Raw genomic sequence first — 18,481 nt, forward strand, 5'->3', positions numbered from 1 at the left:
TTTGTTTCGTGCATTGTTAATTTTTTCAGCAGATTTTTATTTAGTCTTCAGTCTTTTGAATAACACACCATTAGTCTTATTTAATCTATCTTCTGAAATTGTTTAGGATAATTTGCCAGTGTGTAATGACAAGTCTAGTCTTATTTAATAGTCTTCTGAAATGGTTTAGTCTTCTTAGTCTAGTCTTAGTCGACTAAATATAAAACTGGTCTTAGTAAGTCAACAAAATTAACACTGGTTTCGTGCTATTCATTGCCATCTACTGGTACAGTGGAGATTCGACACGACCATGGCGAGGTGGTGGCTACACCATCTTTGCTAGCAGTTGGCCAATAGGAGGACTCTAGTCTACAGTAGTTGGTCATGTGGTCGGCTTCAGCACAGGTCAACTGTAAAACTCGTTCGTGCGTCGTGTGGGGTTTCAAATCCAGGTAAGGAAGATTTTTACTCTTTTGATAATTTTTTGACATATTGTGTCCACACAGGAAAATCGTGATTCGTGCCTGGCGATCAGAAGGATACCCGACCGTTTGAACAAACTCATTTACTAGCTAGCGACGGAGAAGAGAGTGTGCACAGTTGCAATGCACACACACACCGGGGCTTTGCCTTTACTTGTTATGAATCCTGTTACCAGTCCGTCTGTGTGTGTGTGTGCGTGTGTGTGTGTGTGTGTGTGTGTGTGTGTGTGAGACAGAGCGAGAGGGACACGGACGTAAGTTTAATTATTTACTACTGACATTAGTAGTGGGGATGTGAACACGGCAACACGCCCTCTCTTATTTAATGTACTGAACTGCTGCAACCTAGCATAAGAATGTGGGTGGCATATTACATACCGGTGGCACCCGGTACGTGTTACTATATTACGGCCATATATACACTAACCCTGAAACATGACTGTCACATAAGTGTGTGAAGAGAGCACACACTATATGGCTATAGTAGAACACATGCATTTTAATTCGAATTTGTAGTAGCACTCCTGTGCTCAGTGCTCACCCGATCTCGTGGAAAAGTGGCAAATATTAGGGCCTACGTTTTCTGCCAGAACTTTGTCAATAGTTGTCATACTATAGTAGTATAGGCCTGCCCTATGTCAATAGCTGACCTTCAAGCAAATATCTGCATCTGTTATAGTTGCAACACTCTCCACTGACAGGAGGCAATTAGTCCAGCATGCAAGCTATAGAGCATTGGCTGAACTGAGTTTATTGACAGGAATTTGCTCATAACATGTTTTGAAAGAGAGTCTTGAAAGAGAGAGAGAGGATAATCCTCGGTGTCCATAGAGCAGTGGTTCACTTCAAGTTTACGCTGTACGCAACGCAAATATGTAAATCTTTCCCCCAAAGATACAGAGAATATTTGTTTCCATTAGAACAGACTGAAAATAACTTGTAGGCGGGCATTCACCAAAAGTAGCCAATCTACATAACATAACAAGTTCAGAACGTGTCACGTTGTGAGCTTGTAGATCTGCTATTTTGGGTGAAGAGACTTGGTGGGTGCACTGTAGGCTGCAAAATAACGTACAGTTTAACTCGGGTCTAGTGTAAAGGGTGGTTAAACGGAAGTGACATTGATGAATTCCAAATATTATCAATGTATTCCTCAAGACACCCCTGAACTGCCATAGAATCCCTGCCATAGAGTGGTGCAATATTGTTGAGTTTACCCCATATTGATAAACGATTGATGGTTGGAAACCAAATCGTTTTGATAACCGTCCACTATAATACATGGAATATCAGTTATTCAGGGCACATATTGATTTAAGTCCTCATATCTTCCCGACAGGTGAATAACAACAATGTCTGCCAACGGGATACCAGAGGATGTGTTGATGGACACCGAACTGATCAAAGATTTAGAGACGGTTGCAAAAGATGCGGCCCTTCTCCATGGAGTCTTAATGCGCACCAAAGAGCACCCCAACTCATCGGAGGTGAGAAATGGATGCACTCTCTCTCACGCAACAGACACACTGGCATTTTTCATCAACAGACCCATGTTCTGTTTAGTATGTTCAATTAAAACCCATTTTGGGGCGGGAACCCCTTTTGGTGTTTTAAGCATTACGTTGTACTTTAGCTATTGAAAAATAGAGTGGCGCGCTACGAGCTTGTAGATCTGCTATTTTTTGGAAATTTTAATTTTACAAATTGAACCAGTTTTAGTATGTAGTATGTATACTATTATATTATATATATAATAGCATTATTTATTAAGTGACACACAGCATGTGGTTGCCCTATGCTCATTGCTCACACTGGCCAAAATGTTTTCTCGGCTCATACCGATATTTAGTCGGTATAATACAAACATGGCTATTTATTGGTACAACCTTGTTGACAATGTGCAGGACTACATGGCAATTGGCAAAGCGCATTATTGGCTATTTCCCCTACCATAAGCCCTCAATGAATTGCATTGAATTGAATGGGGCTATGGGGTGTTGTGATAATTCGCTTATTTCCATCACTCAATTTTTTTAAAATAATTGTATATATATCCTCTCTTCATAATGTAAATATTATCCCAAGCGGCACACTTTACTACTTATTTCGATGGAAATATGCGAATTAGCACAAAAACCCAACCCAACATAAGGGCTTATGGTAGGGGAAATGGCCAATAATGCACTTTTGCACAAAATAACACCTGGACCTCTTCTTTGGTGGGGACGTAACAACCACAAATAAAGGTGAGAAAGCCTTCTAGCATGGAATTCTCCTTTTAATGCTTACATTTGTAATTGTAGTGCCACAGAGCCAGTGAGTAACCATGCAGTGGAATAATCAATAGAAGAGACCAATGGACCTGTTCAGCCGGTTCCTGCTCAAACAGGCGTGTTTAATGCAAAGTAATGCTAGGAATTTGTCTCTTTTGAGAGACAGGCTTTGTAAAGAGTGTCTGGCATGGGCACATGTGTCCTGGTGGCTGTGTTTACTAAAAGTTTAGAGGAATAACTTGTTTTTGTACTCCTGTTCAGTTCCATTTCAAGTTGTTGAATCTTGAATCTTTGCAGGTGGTGACTTACGCTCCATTCACACTCTTCCCTTCCCCGGTACCCAAAGCTGTGTTCCTGCAGGCTCTGGCAGTGCAGACTCACTTCAATGTACTGGTGGACAAAATCAGTCAGGACTCGGGCTTTCTGGAAGAGGCTCTCGCCAGGTACCGGTACATGTTTAGCCCCTTGAACCGACCCGTGGTATCCCCCAAATTTTTAGTGTGTCATTATTGGTTGAAAAGAAACGTAACAAAAAAGAAAAATAACTTAAAGGACAACTTTAGTTTTTTTTTTTCAACCAAGGTTCATGTTTTAGGTTGTTACTATAGAGAAAGTAAAAGATGAGTGTTATTTTTTTATTTTATTTGCTGCTTTCTTTCGTTTTAGCGATTTTTAGCTATATTTGACAGGGGGGTGGGGGCATTCAAACATGGGGCTAAATATGTATTTTATTTTACACTTTTATAGCGATTTATTATTTTATTATTTACTATAGTCCTAATAGACCCCAGGAAATTACATCTGACCACAAAAGATCACAGGATCTACTGAATGTGAAGGGGGGGTACTATAGGGCTGCCATAATGTGTTCTATGGCTCAACATGTCAGTTTGTCACCCCCTTCATATTCAGTAGATCCTGTGAAAAAATAATTAACACTCATCTTTTACTTTCTCTAAACACAACCTAAAACATGAACCTTGGTTGAAAAAAAACTAAAGTTGTCCTTTAGCTTTATTTTGTTTTGTTTTTGTCTTTGACTCTCACAAGGATTTAGTTTATGAAACATTCCTTACCGGTGTCTGTGAATCCAGAATCCAAAAAATTATATAATAACAGTGAAACAGTATCAAAAGTCCGTCCAAAACACAGCTCATAATGCAGTCCGGTGTCTTATATCTTCAAGTTCTATATTTTCCTCTTCTACGGTTATAGAACGAGAAAATAAACGTTTAAAACAGTTCCGGGCTAAACCGGATCATGCAGAAAAGACTCACGTGCCTAAGTGTTATTCTGTGAGTGATTTACTAACCAACCGGCTGCAATGTAAAGGTCACAGTAAAGGTTTATGCTTTGAGTGAAAAGTCAATGTGTCTCTCAACTTTCTAGCTACTTTCTAGCTACTTTTAGAACATTTTAGATTACAATGATTTTAACAATTTTTTGGCTATTCAACTGTTTAGGTTACAACTGTTTTTGTTTTAGAAAAATAGTGAAAACGTGCGCAAATCTTTGAATATGTATATATACATTTTTAAGCAAACATTTTTTAACTAAAATAAATATAATTTTGCGGCTCCTTGACATTAAAAAGTATGAGCAGCGCTGATATAAGTTTTTCAGAAACCTGTTATGTGTATCATGTATCATGTCACGCTTTATTGAAAAATAGCAGATCTACAAGCTCATAGCGCGCCACCGAGTGGCGCGCTACGAGCTTGTAGGTCTGCTATTTTTGAAAAATCAAAGAACGACTGCCATAGAAACATAGCTTTTTCAGAAAACTGTCAAGCCATTTTTAAGAATCTGATCTCAAGATGGGTTAATAAGAATATTGTTTAGATACATTCATGCCACTTTGTGTTTTCATAGCACCATTGCAGTCGATGAATTTACCAGAAGATTATTCAATATCCACAAACAAATCCAGAAAGAAGGAAGATCTCAGGTATGTAAAAAAAAATACCTTTTTTTTAATCTCCCAGTAAGAAAAAGCAAGGCTTTTGCACACCTACAGTATAGTGTAGGAGAAGGACAGCCAAGTATCTGACGTACTGAAAAAGAAGGGATTCCCGCACACTTCCGTCAAATGCAGTGAAATACTTTATTAGGGAACCGGCAACGTTACGGCCTATACCTCTTTCATCAGACTATCTTTATCGTAGATATCTTTATCATAAAGATAGCCTTGTGAAGGCCGTTTAGGCCAAAACGTTGCTGGTTCCCTAATAAACTATTTCACTGCATTTGAAGACTTGAGTGTGGGAGTCCCTTCTCGGTGAAAGTAAAACTACAATACGTTTCGCTGTCTCGTCATGTTTATCTATCTGTCAACTCACTCGCTGTGCAATCTGCAACGCTCTGATAGACGACCGTCCAACTCTTTTTTTTGGACCGGGTCCGTCATTCGTGAGAATGTAAGAAGTCGGAAGCCCTTTCTGCGAAATTCTGCCCTTTCAACTTAATCTGTGCGGAGTGTACGCGCGTTCACGTTGAGTGAGAGTGAGTGAACGGAGGCGGAGGGAGGGGCACTGTGCACACTCCCGTGTGGGTGTGGGTGTGTGTGTGTGTGTGTGTGTGGACAGTCACACTACACACATACAACATCATGACAAATGTATAAATAAATATATTATAAGCTTTTAATCCAGAATTGATCGATGTCACCATGGGCCAGGGCCACATACTATACACGTACAAATAATACAAAACAAGGGAAAAAAGTGTACCAAATGGACTTGACAAAAGGGCATGTTGGTCCAGAGAGGGCACCCTAGCGTCTACGTAACTATGCACGCCCCTGGAGGTGAACACCTGGCCAACACTGTAGAGGCCTGGGATTTATTTTTCCCGGCAACAGTGCCTCCAGCAGACTCCCGATCCCGACGGCCCGTCACTCCCCCCCCATCTCTCTCCCCATTTCCTGTCAGCCTACTGTCTGTCCCTCTATAAGCCGCAAAAAAACCAATAAAAAATTGTCCCAGTTGGCCACAAGTTCAGGGACTCGCTCAGATGTCTATATAGGGACTCGCGGGATCCAGAGAATTAGGAGGTGTCTCTCCTGCATACCCGTTAGCATAAAGGGCCTTTCAAACGTGAAGCGATAATAACACGCCTATAGTTCATTTTCAATGAGACCTGCGTTTTTGCGCGGAGAAGCGTATATTCGTTGAGCGCAGTCCCCGTGATTTTGTTGTGCGCGTGCTTGTTTCGTGCACATGCCCCCCCGCGACTCACCAGACCTGGATTGATTCAGTTTAGCTTTTTTTTTTACGCTTGCATTGTCGCGCCCCTCTTGAGCAGACCCGTCGTTGGTACAGGCAACAACGTGTGCGTTCCACAAAGATGAGACATTCTTGATAATTCATTTCTCACAAATGGAGACTATAATTATGTCAGAGTTGGCATTGACGTCATTTTCCCAACCATTCATTACCTGTGGACAAATATATAACACCATTTTGGGCGAGAACCCCTTTTGGTGTTTTAAACACTATGTTATGATTTAGCTATTGAATAGCAGATCTACAAGCTTGTAGGTCTGCTATTTTTGAAGAATCGTGAAAATGTGGCGCAAATGTTTGAATATATATATATATATATATATTCTTTCAGAGCGAACGTTTTTAACTCAAACCTTTGCTCAGGCCTAGCTGTCATTCTTAACATTGGTTCATTCCTCTGTTTGGGTGCTTGTGTTCCTCTCCTCCAGTCCATCGTCTTGGGTCTGAACCGCTCAGACTACATGCTCGATCAGGGTGAGGATGGAAATTCATCTCTGAAGCAAATTGAGATCAACACGATCGCTGCGAGTTTTGGCGGTCTCTCCTCCAGGACTCCAGAGGTCCATCGGTAAGACCATCCGTCACTATGCCAGATTGGCAAGTTTTTTGGCCACTTGGCTTTATCACTCGAGTCAATCTAATAGTCAATAAGACCTGTTTAAGCTAGATGTATAATAAATAAATAAAAACGTTCTGAAAGAATATATTTTCAAAGATTCGTGCCGCATTTTCACGATTTTCTTAAAAGTATGACATAAGGGGTTCCCGCCCCAGAATGGGTTAACACACTCAACCAATTGTATTCGATTTTTTCCCCCAACCCATTTCCCTTCTTTCACAATTTTTAGAATTACAATTTACAATTTAGGCATTTGGCAGACACACTTTGGCAGACACACATTTGGCAGACACAGCGCGACTTAAGCAAGAACAGTAAGCAAGAACATAAACATGGTAATACGTCGTCGTATACATAAAAATAAGTCATCATGAATCATTATGTAAGCTAAGAACCTTACGGTGAAATATGAATTTGTATGGTAACTATCCTCAAGTTGCTGTTTGCAACAGCCAGTTAAATCCCAGCCATCCCTTCCTGTTCCCTCTAGATATCCCTAGACTTTCAACTAGCCAATTGCAGCGCGACTGTCCCAAGGGTTATCGAATTGTTCAAGTTACATACATATATTTTTTATAGGTTTTTATCGAGAACAGATTATAAATTGTTACACAAACATTATGATAATTATGAATTACATTTTTCTTTTATAGAAAAAGAAAATACAATACAATGCAAGGACGGAAAAGATAAAGAAACCCCTCAACCCTCCCACACATACTGCTCAGTGACACGGCATACTATAAAATAAAATGGTCATTTGAAAAATGGAAAACATCTGAAAAGAAAATGGCGTACGTACAGTCAACCATATCAGTGGTATCCTGAAGTTATATACTGTACATATTCTAACAATAATAATAATATAAATAATATCTCAAACTTATATAGCGCTTTTCTGAGTACCCAAAGACGCTTTACATGGGGGGGCTTTACAGAGGTAACAACAAATAAAAACAACTTTATTAGAAAAAAAGGGGAAAAAAACACAAAAAGCTAAAGAACATTAAAAGACAGTGAAAAGGGTTATCTAGGGAAGGCAATTTTGAAGGGGTGGGTTTTGAGGGTGGATTTGAAGGTTTGGAGGGCATCTCTGAGTGCCTTAGGGAGGGCATTCCACAGGGTTGGGGCAGCAAAGGCGAAAGCTCTGTCCCCCCCACGTACGGAGTTTGGTTTTGGGGACATCGAGGAGGTTTGCATCAGCATTTGGTGACAATGTCACCAAAACAATATCTATGTTCAATTGATGAGGCTATGTTCCTTCTTTATCTTTTCCATGTGCTGCTCGTATGCTCTCAGGCATATCCTTAGAGTGGCCGGTCGACACGAGGAGAGCCGGCGTGTTTTAGACAACAATCCAGCAGCAGGTCTGGCCATGGGGCTGGCCAAGGCCTGGGAGCTCTATGGATCAGAGAGGTCTGCAGAAACATGATATTTAAAATCTATAACTAACTGTAGGTTATTCAAATAATGCATCAGGATATGCTAAGTTGATTAGTCTGAAGTGAATAATAGTTAACCGATCTACAAGCTCACAATGCATCGCATTGCGAGCTCGCGAGGTCTATTTTCACAACAAAGAATAAATGAATCGTAATTGAGGGCAAAGGTTTAAAATAATCGTGATATTGGCCGTCCCTTGTCCTTGTTGGAATTCAACATTATCAGATTAGCACCCCCCAATGATCCATGGACACAGTGTCTCATAAGGACACCTTACATTTATACAATAATTGTATTATATTTTAGTACTATTGAACTGTTATTTTGTTGCATTTGTCTTGTTTTGCGCCAAAGTTGGATTAGTTCAGTCATCTTTTATGCCTACAGCACCACCTGTTGGACAAAAGGTATTTCAGGAAGACATACAGTATGCTGTGTGTTTTTACAGTCTATGGTCAGCACAGACCTAATTTAAATGTTTGTGTTGGAAAACAGAGTGCCTTTTACGCCATTTTTTTACTTTACAAACCGTTCTTCTTCCAGAGCAGTTGTCATGTTCTTGGTTGAGGAGGTCCAAAGAAATATCTTTGACCATCGATACGTTGAGGATGAGCTGTGGAAAAGGTACGTCCCGTTTACGAACTACCCCTTACATTGTACAAAAGGAACTATATTACAAATCGTATTTTTATTCCCGTTTCAGAAATATTACTACAATTCGAAGACGTTTTGAAAATGTCTCTATGACGACATCCCTCGACAAGGAAAAAAGACTATTCGTGTGAGTAGGGTTTGTCAAACAAAATTATTCTTTCTTAACCCATTTAGGCCTGACGTCGAAATAAAATAAAAAGTCTCCTGAAAGAATATATATATATTCAAAGATTTGTGCCACATTTTCAATAGCCGACCTATTTTTCAATGGCTAAAGTATAACATAATGCTTAGTTAAAACACCAAAAGGGGTTCCCGTCCAGAATGGGTTAAAAAGGGATCTTAATAAATATGTGGCAAAGCGATAAGACACAATTAAAGTCGGACGAAACGCCTAGGAAATGCACGCATCTGCCTTTTCCACAATTTTCAAAGCGGCAAGCTTTTGGGTGGAGATAGGATGGTGGACAGTGTGTGTGATGGTATGAAACACTATGCTACATGCACAAGGCGTGTGGCTCTTATAGCGAGCTTACAGGAGTGATAGTGAGTCAGTCAGAAATTGCTGCAGGCTTTGAGGGGATAGTGGCCAGTGGCATTGTGGTTTATAAAGTGTCCGCCCCTGAGATTGCGAGGTTCAGATTCAATTTCAATCCCAAGACATACCAAAGAATATAAAAATGCTACTCGATACCTTGGTGCTTGGCACTGAGCACTGATGGCTGCAGAAGTGAGAGGTGGGTAAACCTAGGGATGGTCTCTTGATAACATTGCACCTGCATGCATGCACCCAAAACGTCACAATTCAGAAAGGTTGTTCTCAACTGCTTTAACTTTTTCAACACACTTAACACTCAAAGTGCCACAATGGAAACAAGCTCTTGAGCTTAGTTTTTTTTTTTGCAGATATACACAAATATATGTTCATGCCTTTTGTGTCAATGAAAATGTCAATTAGTCAAACGGCTACGTGGTGACAAGAAGCCAAGAGTTTTATAAAATAACATTCTGTTAACCCATTCTGACCTGAGATCAGATTCTAAAAATGTCTTCTACATCCTGACAGTTTTCTGAAAAAGCTATGTTTCTGTGTCAGTCGTTCTTCGATTTAAAAAAAAATAGCAGACCTACAAGCCTGTAGCCTGCTATTTTTCAATAGCTAAAGCATAACATAATGCTAAGACCAAAAGGGGTTCCCACCCAAAATGGGTTTAAAGTTGTCTTAAACACTGCCTTAACCTCTTGAACCCCCCTAGCAACACTATTCTGGGCATGTTATATGTTGAAAATGTGTATAAATATGTATGAAAATAGCAGATCTTCAAGCTCTCAACACACCGCAACACTGTGAGTTTGTAGATGTACAGCAAAGATATTTGAGTAGAGGGGGGGAAAAAAGGAGCGGAGTAAGTAAGTGTAGAACCCTGGGGAATCCCGGTCAACAAAGTATAATGGGGGTTCATGTGGTTAACAGTTTGGGGTTTCGTTTTTCTATTTGCACTCAAAGATTTCTACATTCTTTTCAGAGATGGCCAGGAGATTGCAGTGGTGTATTTTAGGAATGGTTACATGCCTCAGAACTACACCTCTGAACAGGTCTAGTTTCTGTTTTGTCTTTTTATTACAAGTTTGTTGACTATTGAATTCTGAGAGCACAATAGTGAGTGTAAAGCCAACTCCACATTTGCACAGATTCGTTCACGATTTTGCGTCGCAGCTTGTCGGCAGGAGACTGCCGTCAAACTGGAACCCGTTGATAAAGAACCGAACGTGTTCGGTCAGCCCTGGCGACCCTCGGTAGCCGACTCTATCCGTGTTGTAGTGCTAAGGGGGTAAATGCTCCACTGTTGAGTACTGTCCGACTCGTCATGTTTCAGTGCTGACTACTCGTGCAGTGTGAACTAGATGACATCATTATTCTCAATGTCAACTCTCAATTTATAATCGTACCAATTGATCAACTCCAAAGCAAAGCTAGTGAAAAAAATAATTGTTTTGTTGCGGGTGCGGGATGCATTGTAGAGGCTCTAGTTTGGTGAAAAGCTAGCTTGCCAGATTCTGTGAGTGAAACAAGCAACCAGGTCTATGCAAACAAGCCCAAAAGAAGCAACCAGTTTCACCACTTGAGCCTAGGCTATTACATCCGCTATTTTAAAAAAGAATCGTGAAAGCAAGCCCAAATACGGTAACTACACTTCAGAAATAAGCCCAAACTAAAGCAACGGGCAACTATGAATATTAACCCATTCTGACCTGAGATCAGATTCATACGAGGTTTCCACTGGACACACACTGGTCTGATTAACCCATTCTGACCTGAGATCAGATTCTAGAAAAATGTCAGTCGTTCTTCGATTTTTCAAAAATAGCAGACCTACAAGCTCGTATCGCGCCACTCGGTGGCGCGATATGAGCTTGTAGATCTGCTATTTTTCAATAGGTAAAGCATAACATGATGCCAACACCAAAATGGGTGCCCGGTCAGAATGGGTTAAGCTATGTTACAGGAAAACTAGCCCAAAGTCGCTTATAATACGCAGAACACTAATGGCAACACTGCAGGCTGCTTTTTGCAATTTGCATGGGGAAAAATAATGTTTCGTCGGGCGACTGGCTTTGTGCTGATTAAAACTGCTAGTCTGTTGCAATCTGACAGTTCTAAGCAGTCTTTGACTAGTCTGAACAAGTTTGCTTGGTGTGGAGTCACCTTTAGTGTCTTGAGGAACCGAGATGAAGGAAAAAAAAACACAAAGAACGTGTGTGTGTGTATATATATATTTATATGGTAGTTAATAGTTCTTAAATGTTTATTTTTTTATGCATTCAAAATACAAAATGCATTCAAATAATCTCTTCTAAAATTGTAATTAAACCGGCTAATTAAGATGTAAAAATCTATTAAAAAAAAGGGAAAAGAAATATAGATAGATATGTGTGTGTGTATGTCATATTGGTATAATCTGCTTGTTCATGTTTTTTAAGTGCCAATAGAGTGACTTTGTGCCCCTGTCCAAGATGCAATGAGAAACACATTTTGCAATACCCCAAGGTTTATAGCAAAATAATCATTGTATTTGCCGTTATTTTATTTTTGCAGAGTTGGGAAGCTCGCCTGCTGATGGAGCGCTCTCTGGCTGTGAAGTGTCCAGACATCGGTACCCACCTCGCCGGAACCAAGAAGGTCCAGCAGGAGCTCGCCAGACATGGAGTTCTGGAGAGGTTCTTCCCCGAGCAGCCCGAGGTGGTGGAACAGATCAGAGCCACCTTCACCGGCCTTTACACACTCGATATGGTGAGGGAGCTCCAATGGCAGAGCTGGTACGCTCAAATCCATTCTTAACCCATTTTGGACTGAGGTCGATTAAAAAAAAAAAGGTTTCTATGTCAGCTGTGCTGAACCTTTTTCATGTCAAGGACCGCCAGAATGATCTCTATTGGGCCACGGACCCCCATCTCAAAATATGGAGTTCCAGAGACGCCAATATTTTAGTTAAAATGTTCGCTCTGAAATATATATTCAAATTCAGATTTGCGCCACATTTTCACAACTTTTCAAAAAATAGCAGACCTACAAGCTCGTAGCGCGCCACGAGCTTGTAGATCTGCTGCTTTTCAATAGCTAAAGCATAACATAATGCTAACTCCAAAAGGGGTTCCCGTCCAAAATGTGTAAAAACTTTTTCAACCACATGATATCCAGATGTCTCTAAACGGCCCCTTAAAACATGATACTGTATCATTGTATTCACCTTTTACCATTCAATATTCTTCTGGTGAATACCGTGTAACTCTGCATGTATTATTCATTCCCGTTGACAATTCTGAGGAAAAATATATTATATAGTCAAAGTTGTGCTTCTTCTTCTTCTTCTTCAAAGGCTTCTTATACGTCGATGTGCTCCGCTGTCTCTCTTCTGTTCCCACATGATGCCATTATGTGTTTCTGTCCTCCAGGGCCCTGAGGGGGACCAAACAGTGGCATTGGCTTTATCTAAACCAGAGCAGTTTGTCCTGAAACCCCAGAGAGAAGGAGGAGGTACATTGTGTGTGTGTGTGTGTGTGTGTGTGTGTTGTTACGAAACGGTTCAAGTCTAGGGGTTTACCGCCCGTAACATGTAGGAAAGAACAACACGGCTCATAAAAGAGTATCTGCTTTAATACTCAAATGACAGAATGAATACAAAGTGGCTTTAGTGCATGACGAAATGACGGACGGAATGGCTCTGTGAGCCCAGAATTATGGAATGACTTACATGACTGATGACGAAACAACCTAACACACAGACAAATGGAACTACAACTAAACCTGACATGAAACACATAAGCAGTCGGCTGGAGGGAAGGCCCCACGCTGGAGTGTTCCCACCCCCCCCCCTCGAAGTCCAGACAGAGAGTGAGCTTTATAGTCCAGGAAGCAAGGCCTGAGCTGCCACAGGACCAATCCGAGGGCTGATCAGGCTCCAAGCCAGGCCCTCCTCAGGACGGCAACACATTAGGGACAACAATGCTCAGCACCTGCAGGGGACAGAACTATGGGACAGAAGCAACAACCAGTACCAGGCAACATAATAGGCGCTCCTCCTATAACCCAGTACCTGCTAAACAAGCCTACTAATAAATATATATATAGATATGATAGCATCAGCTCTATGTATATTTATCATCAATCAAAACAGCTGTTACAGTGTGTGTGTGTGTGTGTGTCGCAGGGCCGGATTTACCATCCCAAGGGCCCCGGGCCTAGACACATTTTCAGGGCCCCCCCTGGGTTGTGCGGTGCATTTCGGTCGCGCGGCCGTAGAAAAAAATTGCCGTATTTTTTTGCGTATTTTTTTAGGGCCACCTTAGCCCATTTTGGGCGGGAACCCCTTTTGGGTTATGTTATGCTTTAGCTATTGAAAAATAGCAGATCTGCAAGCTCTTAGCGCGCCACCGAGTGGCGCGCTACGAGCTTGTAGGTCTGCTATTTTTGAAAAATCAAAGAACGACTGACACGGAAACATAGCTTTTTCAGAAAACTGTCAGGATGTAGAAGACATTTTTTTAATCTGATCTCAGGTCAAAATGGGCTAGCGCCCAATGGTAAATCCAGCCTATGGGCGAGAGCCACCTGAGCGCTGTAGTATAGTTTTCTCGTTCGAGGCCAAATAACGTTTCTCTTTTCTTTTAGGTAACAACATCTATGGGTCAGAGATGTGCCAGGTACTGGAGGTGGTCAAGGAGAGCACGGAGAGGACGGCATACATTCTGATGGATAAGATCCAACCCAAGCCTCTGCAGAACTACCTGCTGAGGCGAGACTCGCCCCTGGAGCTCAGCAGCTGTGTCAGTGAGCTGGGAGTGTTCGGAGCTTATGTTAGGTATCTCAAAAAAATCAACATGCAATCTTTGCACACTTTTGCTTTGTCTGCCACTATGTCTCACTGTCAATCTCTGTGTCTTAGTGTAATATTATCTCCATGCTGATCTAATGTAATCTCTTTAAGGTCAATATACAATTATATTGTGCATTATCAGAATTGACAAAACATTTGCTTTTGTTTTTTTCTCTCCGGTTTTTACTTTTTACTGTTAAATATATATATATATTTCATTTACATGTAAATACGTGAGATTTGCACTAGCCCACAGAGTTGAAACATCTAAAAAATAAGTTATGGCCTTTTTTGTATACCACACTATAGAGCGTCGCAGTCCCTCCCCCTTTCAGAACAACGAGTGGCCCAGGAAATGAATCCCAATGCATTTCCCCCCATAGGCATTTCTTAAATTATTTATTTAAAGACCTTTTAAGCGTCGTACGAAGCCAACTCTTGTCGTGACAAATCATGACAACACACACAATATTTTGGACCAAACAAATAATTACAAAGAAGAAAAACGACAAAAGAAGTGTTGTAATCTGCCGTTTTTTTCTACTTTCTAATTCTTTGTTTGGCCCGAACAATTGTGTTAGTTGGCTTCGTACAACGTTTAAAAGGTCTTGGAAATGCCTATGGGGGAAAATGCATTGAGATTCATTTCCTGGGCCACTCGTTGTTCTGAAAGGGGGAGGGACTGCGACGCTCTATAGACAACCAATATAAGGCAACATTTCCCAAATGTCATCATGCTTTAAGTAGCATGTGACAATTGTGACATGTCAAACTAGGGGTTTTTCATGATTCTGAATCCATTCCAAGCATTAGTTTTGCACGAAAAACACTCCTTGGCCTAAAAACAGCCCTAGCCGTCATCACAAATGTGTCAAGGTCAGCACATTTGGGCACATTTTGGCAAGTGGATATTTAAGCAATAAGCCACGAGAGGTCTCAGGTTACCGGGTATTTTACACTGGCTGGGGGCGTAGGCAGACCCGACGCGCAGCGGAGGGTCTTCTACCTCCCAGCCAGTGTAAAGTACCCGGTAAGCTGGGGCCTTGAGTTGCCTTATATTGGTTGTAGCGCTTGATGTATTTACGGGGCTGCCTGGAGCCACACATTCAGTCATATGAGCCGGGCGGTGCTTAGACGCCCGCACGGCATGTGTTTGTAAAGCAATGAAGCGCTCCCCTTCCCCAGTTCAGCTACAAGGCTGCAGTTTGATACAAAGTGATTGAAGGAGTGGTTTATGGTGAAATTTACACCGGTCACGTGACGGTAACCAGCCAATCAGAATCGTGTATTGGGACTACCCGTTTTAGAAGGCAGAATTTAGGCCAAGGAGTGTTTTTCGTGCAAAACTAATGCTTGGGATGGATTCAGAATCATGAAAACCCCCTAGTTTGACAATTGTCACATGCTACTTAAAGCATGATGAAATTTGGAAAATGTTGCCTTGATATTGATTGTCTATGGTGTGGTGTGTATACAAAAAATGGCCATAACTTTTTTTCGTGATGTTTTCGGGCAGAGCAGACCTTGGTGGACCAATGACCAAGTGAATAGAAAAAAATCACACCCGTGTGAACTGAGTGGTGCAACTCCCCTCTCCCCCTGCGTCTCTCTCTCTCTCTCTCTCTCTGTGTAATTAGCAGGCAACACTATCAATTCAATTCAATTCAACAGGCTTTATTGGCATGACGTTTTACAAGTGTTGCCAAAGCACAATCACAGATATTACAAACAACATAACAACATAATATCAATGACATGAAAAAATAAATTAAAATAATATAAAATAAAGCAGGTGGTGCAGAAAATAAAACATGGCATACTGTATGTGTGTCCTACTGGTTGTCCCTTTTCTTGTGACAGGAATTGACATATTTTGCAGCCAAAACTGCACATTCTTTCTGTTCCCCCAGAAGGACTGGTAATCTTTCCCTTTCTGTCATACTTCTGAATTCTGGGAAATTTGTGTCAAATTTTGGGAAGAACTCCTCTCTAATATTTGTGTAGTTTTTACATTGTGTTAAAAAGTGTAACTCTGTCTCTATAGCTCCGTCATCACAGTGACAGCACAGCCATCTCTCTCTCTCTCTCTGTTTCTGGCACAACAGCGCCACCTTTGCCCCTACTGGTACATCGGGACATAGTCACATAGGTTAGGACAAAGCTGTTCCTTGGAGTGGTTGCACCACTCAAAAACACAAATAAAAAGTATGGCATGAGGCATCACAGGTTAATCCTTAACCCCCCCCCCCCCCTGGCTACTACAGTATATGCCTGGCCTTGGCCAGCCTCATAGCATGGATTCACTGAAGCTTCCTCGAAATGTACGCTAAAATGCATTTTGTTATTGCTCTTGGGTCCCATTCCTGTGTGTGTGTGTGTGTGTGTGTGTGTGTGTGTGTGTGTGTGTGTGTGTGTGTGTGTGTGTGTGTGTGTGTGTGTGTGTGTGTGTGTGTGTGTGTGTGTGTGTGTGTGTGTGTGTGTGTGTGTGTGTGTGTGTGTGTGTGTGTGTGTGTGTGTGTGTGTGCTTGCTTGCTTGCTTGCAGGCAGGGTAAAGACATGGTAATGAACCAATGTGTGGGACATCTACTGAGGACAAAGAGCACTGAACACGCTGATGGGGGCGTGGCCGCCGGAGTGGCCGTGCTGGACAATCCTCTTCTCTTTTGAAAACGTCTGACCTGAGATCAGATTCTACCGGAGTGGCCGTGCTGGACAATCCTCTTCTCTTTTGAAAACGTCTGACCTGAGATCAGATTCTACCGGAGTGGCTGTGCTGGACAATCCTCTTCTCTTTTGAAAACGTCTGACCTGAGATCAGATTCTACCGGAGTGGCCGTGCTGGACAATCCTCTTCTCTTTTGAAAAACGTCGTGCACTTTGGCTTCTGTTGGAACTCCAGGAAAAAGTATGTCGTCAAGTCACTCTCGATAACTTTTCAAAGACCTGAGACCTGATTCTGCAAGAAAAGATCTTCTAAATTATGACAGTTTTCTGATTTCCTGGTTAAGTCTCGGCTGTTGCAGTTCACACATGACCTGGCATTCGGTAATGTGATAATGAATTTATTTATATAGTACATTTCTAGTCATCGTCACAAAAAGATAAGCGGATGCAACACAAGTACAACATTATAAAATAGAAACGTACAAAACAATACATATGTCTCTGCTGACTAGGGTTATCAAGTTTGGATGTCATTTAAATCATACTTTTCAAAGTTTTTAGTAGAGCTGAACAATTAATTGAAAAATAATCAAAATTGCAAAATTCCAAATCGCAGAGGCAGCAATTAATGTAAAAGGGAGACTGGTCCAAACAATTAAGAGTATTCTAGTCTTTTAGGTTTTGGCCCATTAATCCAGTGCAGTGCGATATCAGTTTTTTACCCTATTAGTCTGAGAAATTGCAATTATATATTTCTCCCAATCATTCCAGCCCTATTCCTTATTGTCATCTGGAGCTAGATTTCATTGTGTGCCAAACACTTACAGTATGTGTCCTTTTTTTTTTTAACTGTAGAGGATTTGTATTTAATCATTTTCTATAGTTTATATTTACCATACTGTATTTGTGCATCTTGGTTTTTATAGGTTTGCTACCAATTTACTGTATATTTAAACTGTATATTTTTGCTGTGACTGAATTGCAGTAATTGTCTTGTGTGGAACTGCTAAAGTTGATTCAAAACTGAATGTAAAGGTCCTTGCAGACTGGACACATTTTTCGGAAAACGCTGCTAAAAATCTGAAAGAAACGCAGCAGTGTGCAGGGACCTTAAGTACATTGGCCTGACCTCGAAATTAAAAAAGAATCTTCTGAAATATTTTCACGATTTTTCAAAAATAGCAGACCTACAAGCTCGTAGCGCGCCACTCTGTAGCGCGCCATGAGCTTGTAGATCTGCTATTTTTCAATAGCTAAACTATAACATAATGTTTAAAACACCAAAAGGGGTTCCCGTCCAGAATGGGTTAATTCCTGCAGAGTGCAGACCAAAAAGATGCTATTTCATTTGGGTTGAACTTGAAACACATGTTGGACCGTTTTCATAGTCGTAGAGTTGCATTTACATAAAGATTTATCAAAGAAAATGTTTTATTTTACCGAATCATTATTGATATAGTATTTTCTATAAAACTATACTGTTTATTCAACTGACATGCATTATCCAGAATGTAAACTTAATCCCCAATGTACTTCATACATACATTTGCAATAATCTTTTGGCAATCTTTTGGGGCCAACATTCACTTGCTGCATCCAAGCTGAAAGCGCGTGACAATGAAGAGTTGGAATGTAAACAATTATGATTTGAGGAAATGTGAGCTTAAACTAGTGAACATGCCACAAATAAAATATTTTATTACCTTAA

The 18,481-nt window shown here is 40.9% G+C and overlaps 1 protein-coding gene across 1 annotated transcript; it reads left to right on the forward strand.

Moving 5' to 3' along the window:
* Positions 1-347: 347 nt before the first annotated feature.
* On the forward strand, positions 348-18,384 carry gss (glutathione synthetase). The gene is made up of 13 exons (XM_080763813.1): positions 348-431; positions 1,801-1,948; positions 3,032-3,177; positions 4,607-4,682; positions 6,447-6,586; positions 7,937-8,053; positions 8,624-8,704; positions 8,784-8,861; positions 10,261-10,330; positions 11,832-12,026; positions 12,689-12,770; positions 13,905-14,094; positions 16,653-18,384. The coding sequence occupies exons 2-13, from the start codon at positions 1,814-1,816 to the stop codon at positions 16,774-16,776; spliced, it is 1,434 nt and encodes a 477-aa protein (XP_080619939.1). The 5' UTR covers positions 348-431; positions 1,801-1,813; the 3' UTR covers positions 16,777-18,384.
* The last annotated feature ends 97 nt before the right edge of the window (positions 18,385-18,481 follow it).

The sequence above is a fragment of the Protomyctophum bolini genome (assembly GCF_963924005.1).
Source record: "Protomyctophum bolini genome assembly, chromosome: 5".
NCBI lineage: Eukaryota > Metazoa > Chordata > Actinopteri > Myctophiformes > Myctophidae > Protomyctophum > Protomyctophum bolini.

Excerpts from the sequence above, each read along its gene's own strand:
- gss (XM_080763813.1), top strand. The coding sequence starts at position 1,814 with ATGTCTGCCAACGGGATACCAGAGGATGTGTTGATGGACACCGAACTG. Across the intron at positions 3,178-4,606 it reads CTGGAAGAGGCTCTCGCCAG|CACCATTGCAGTCGATGAAT; the intron begins GTACCGGTACAT and ends GTGTTTTCATAG. Across the intron at positions 12,027-12,688 it reads GCCTTTACACACTCGATATG|GGCCCTGAGGGGGACCAAAC; the intron begins GTGAGGGAGCTC and ends TCTGTCCTCCAG.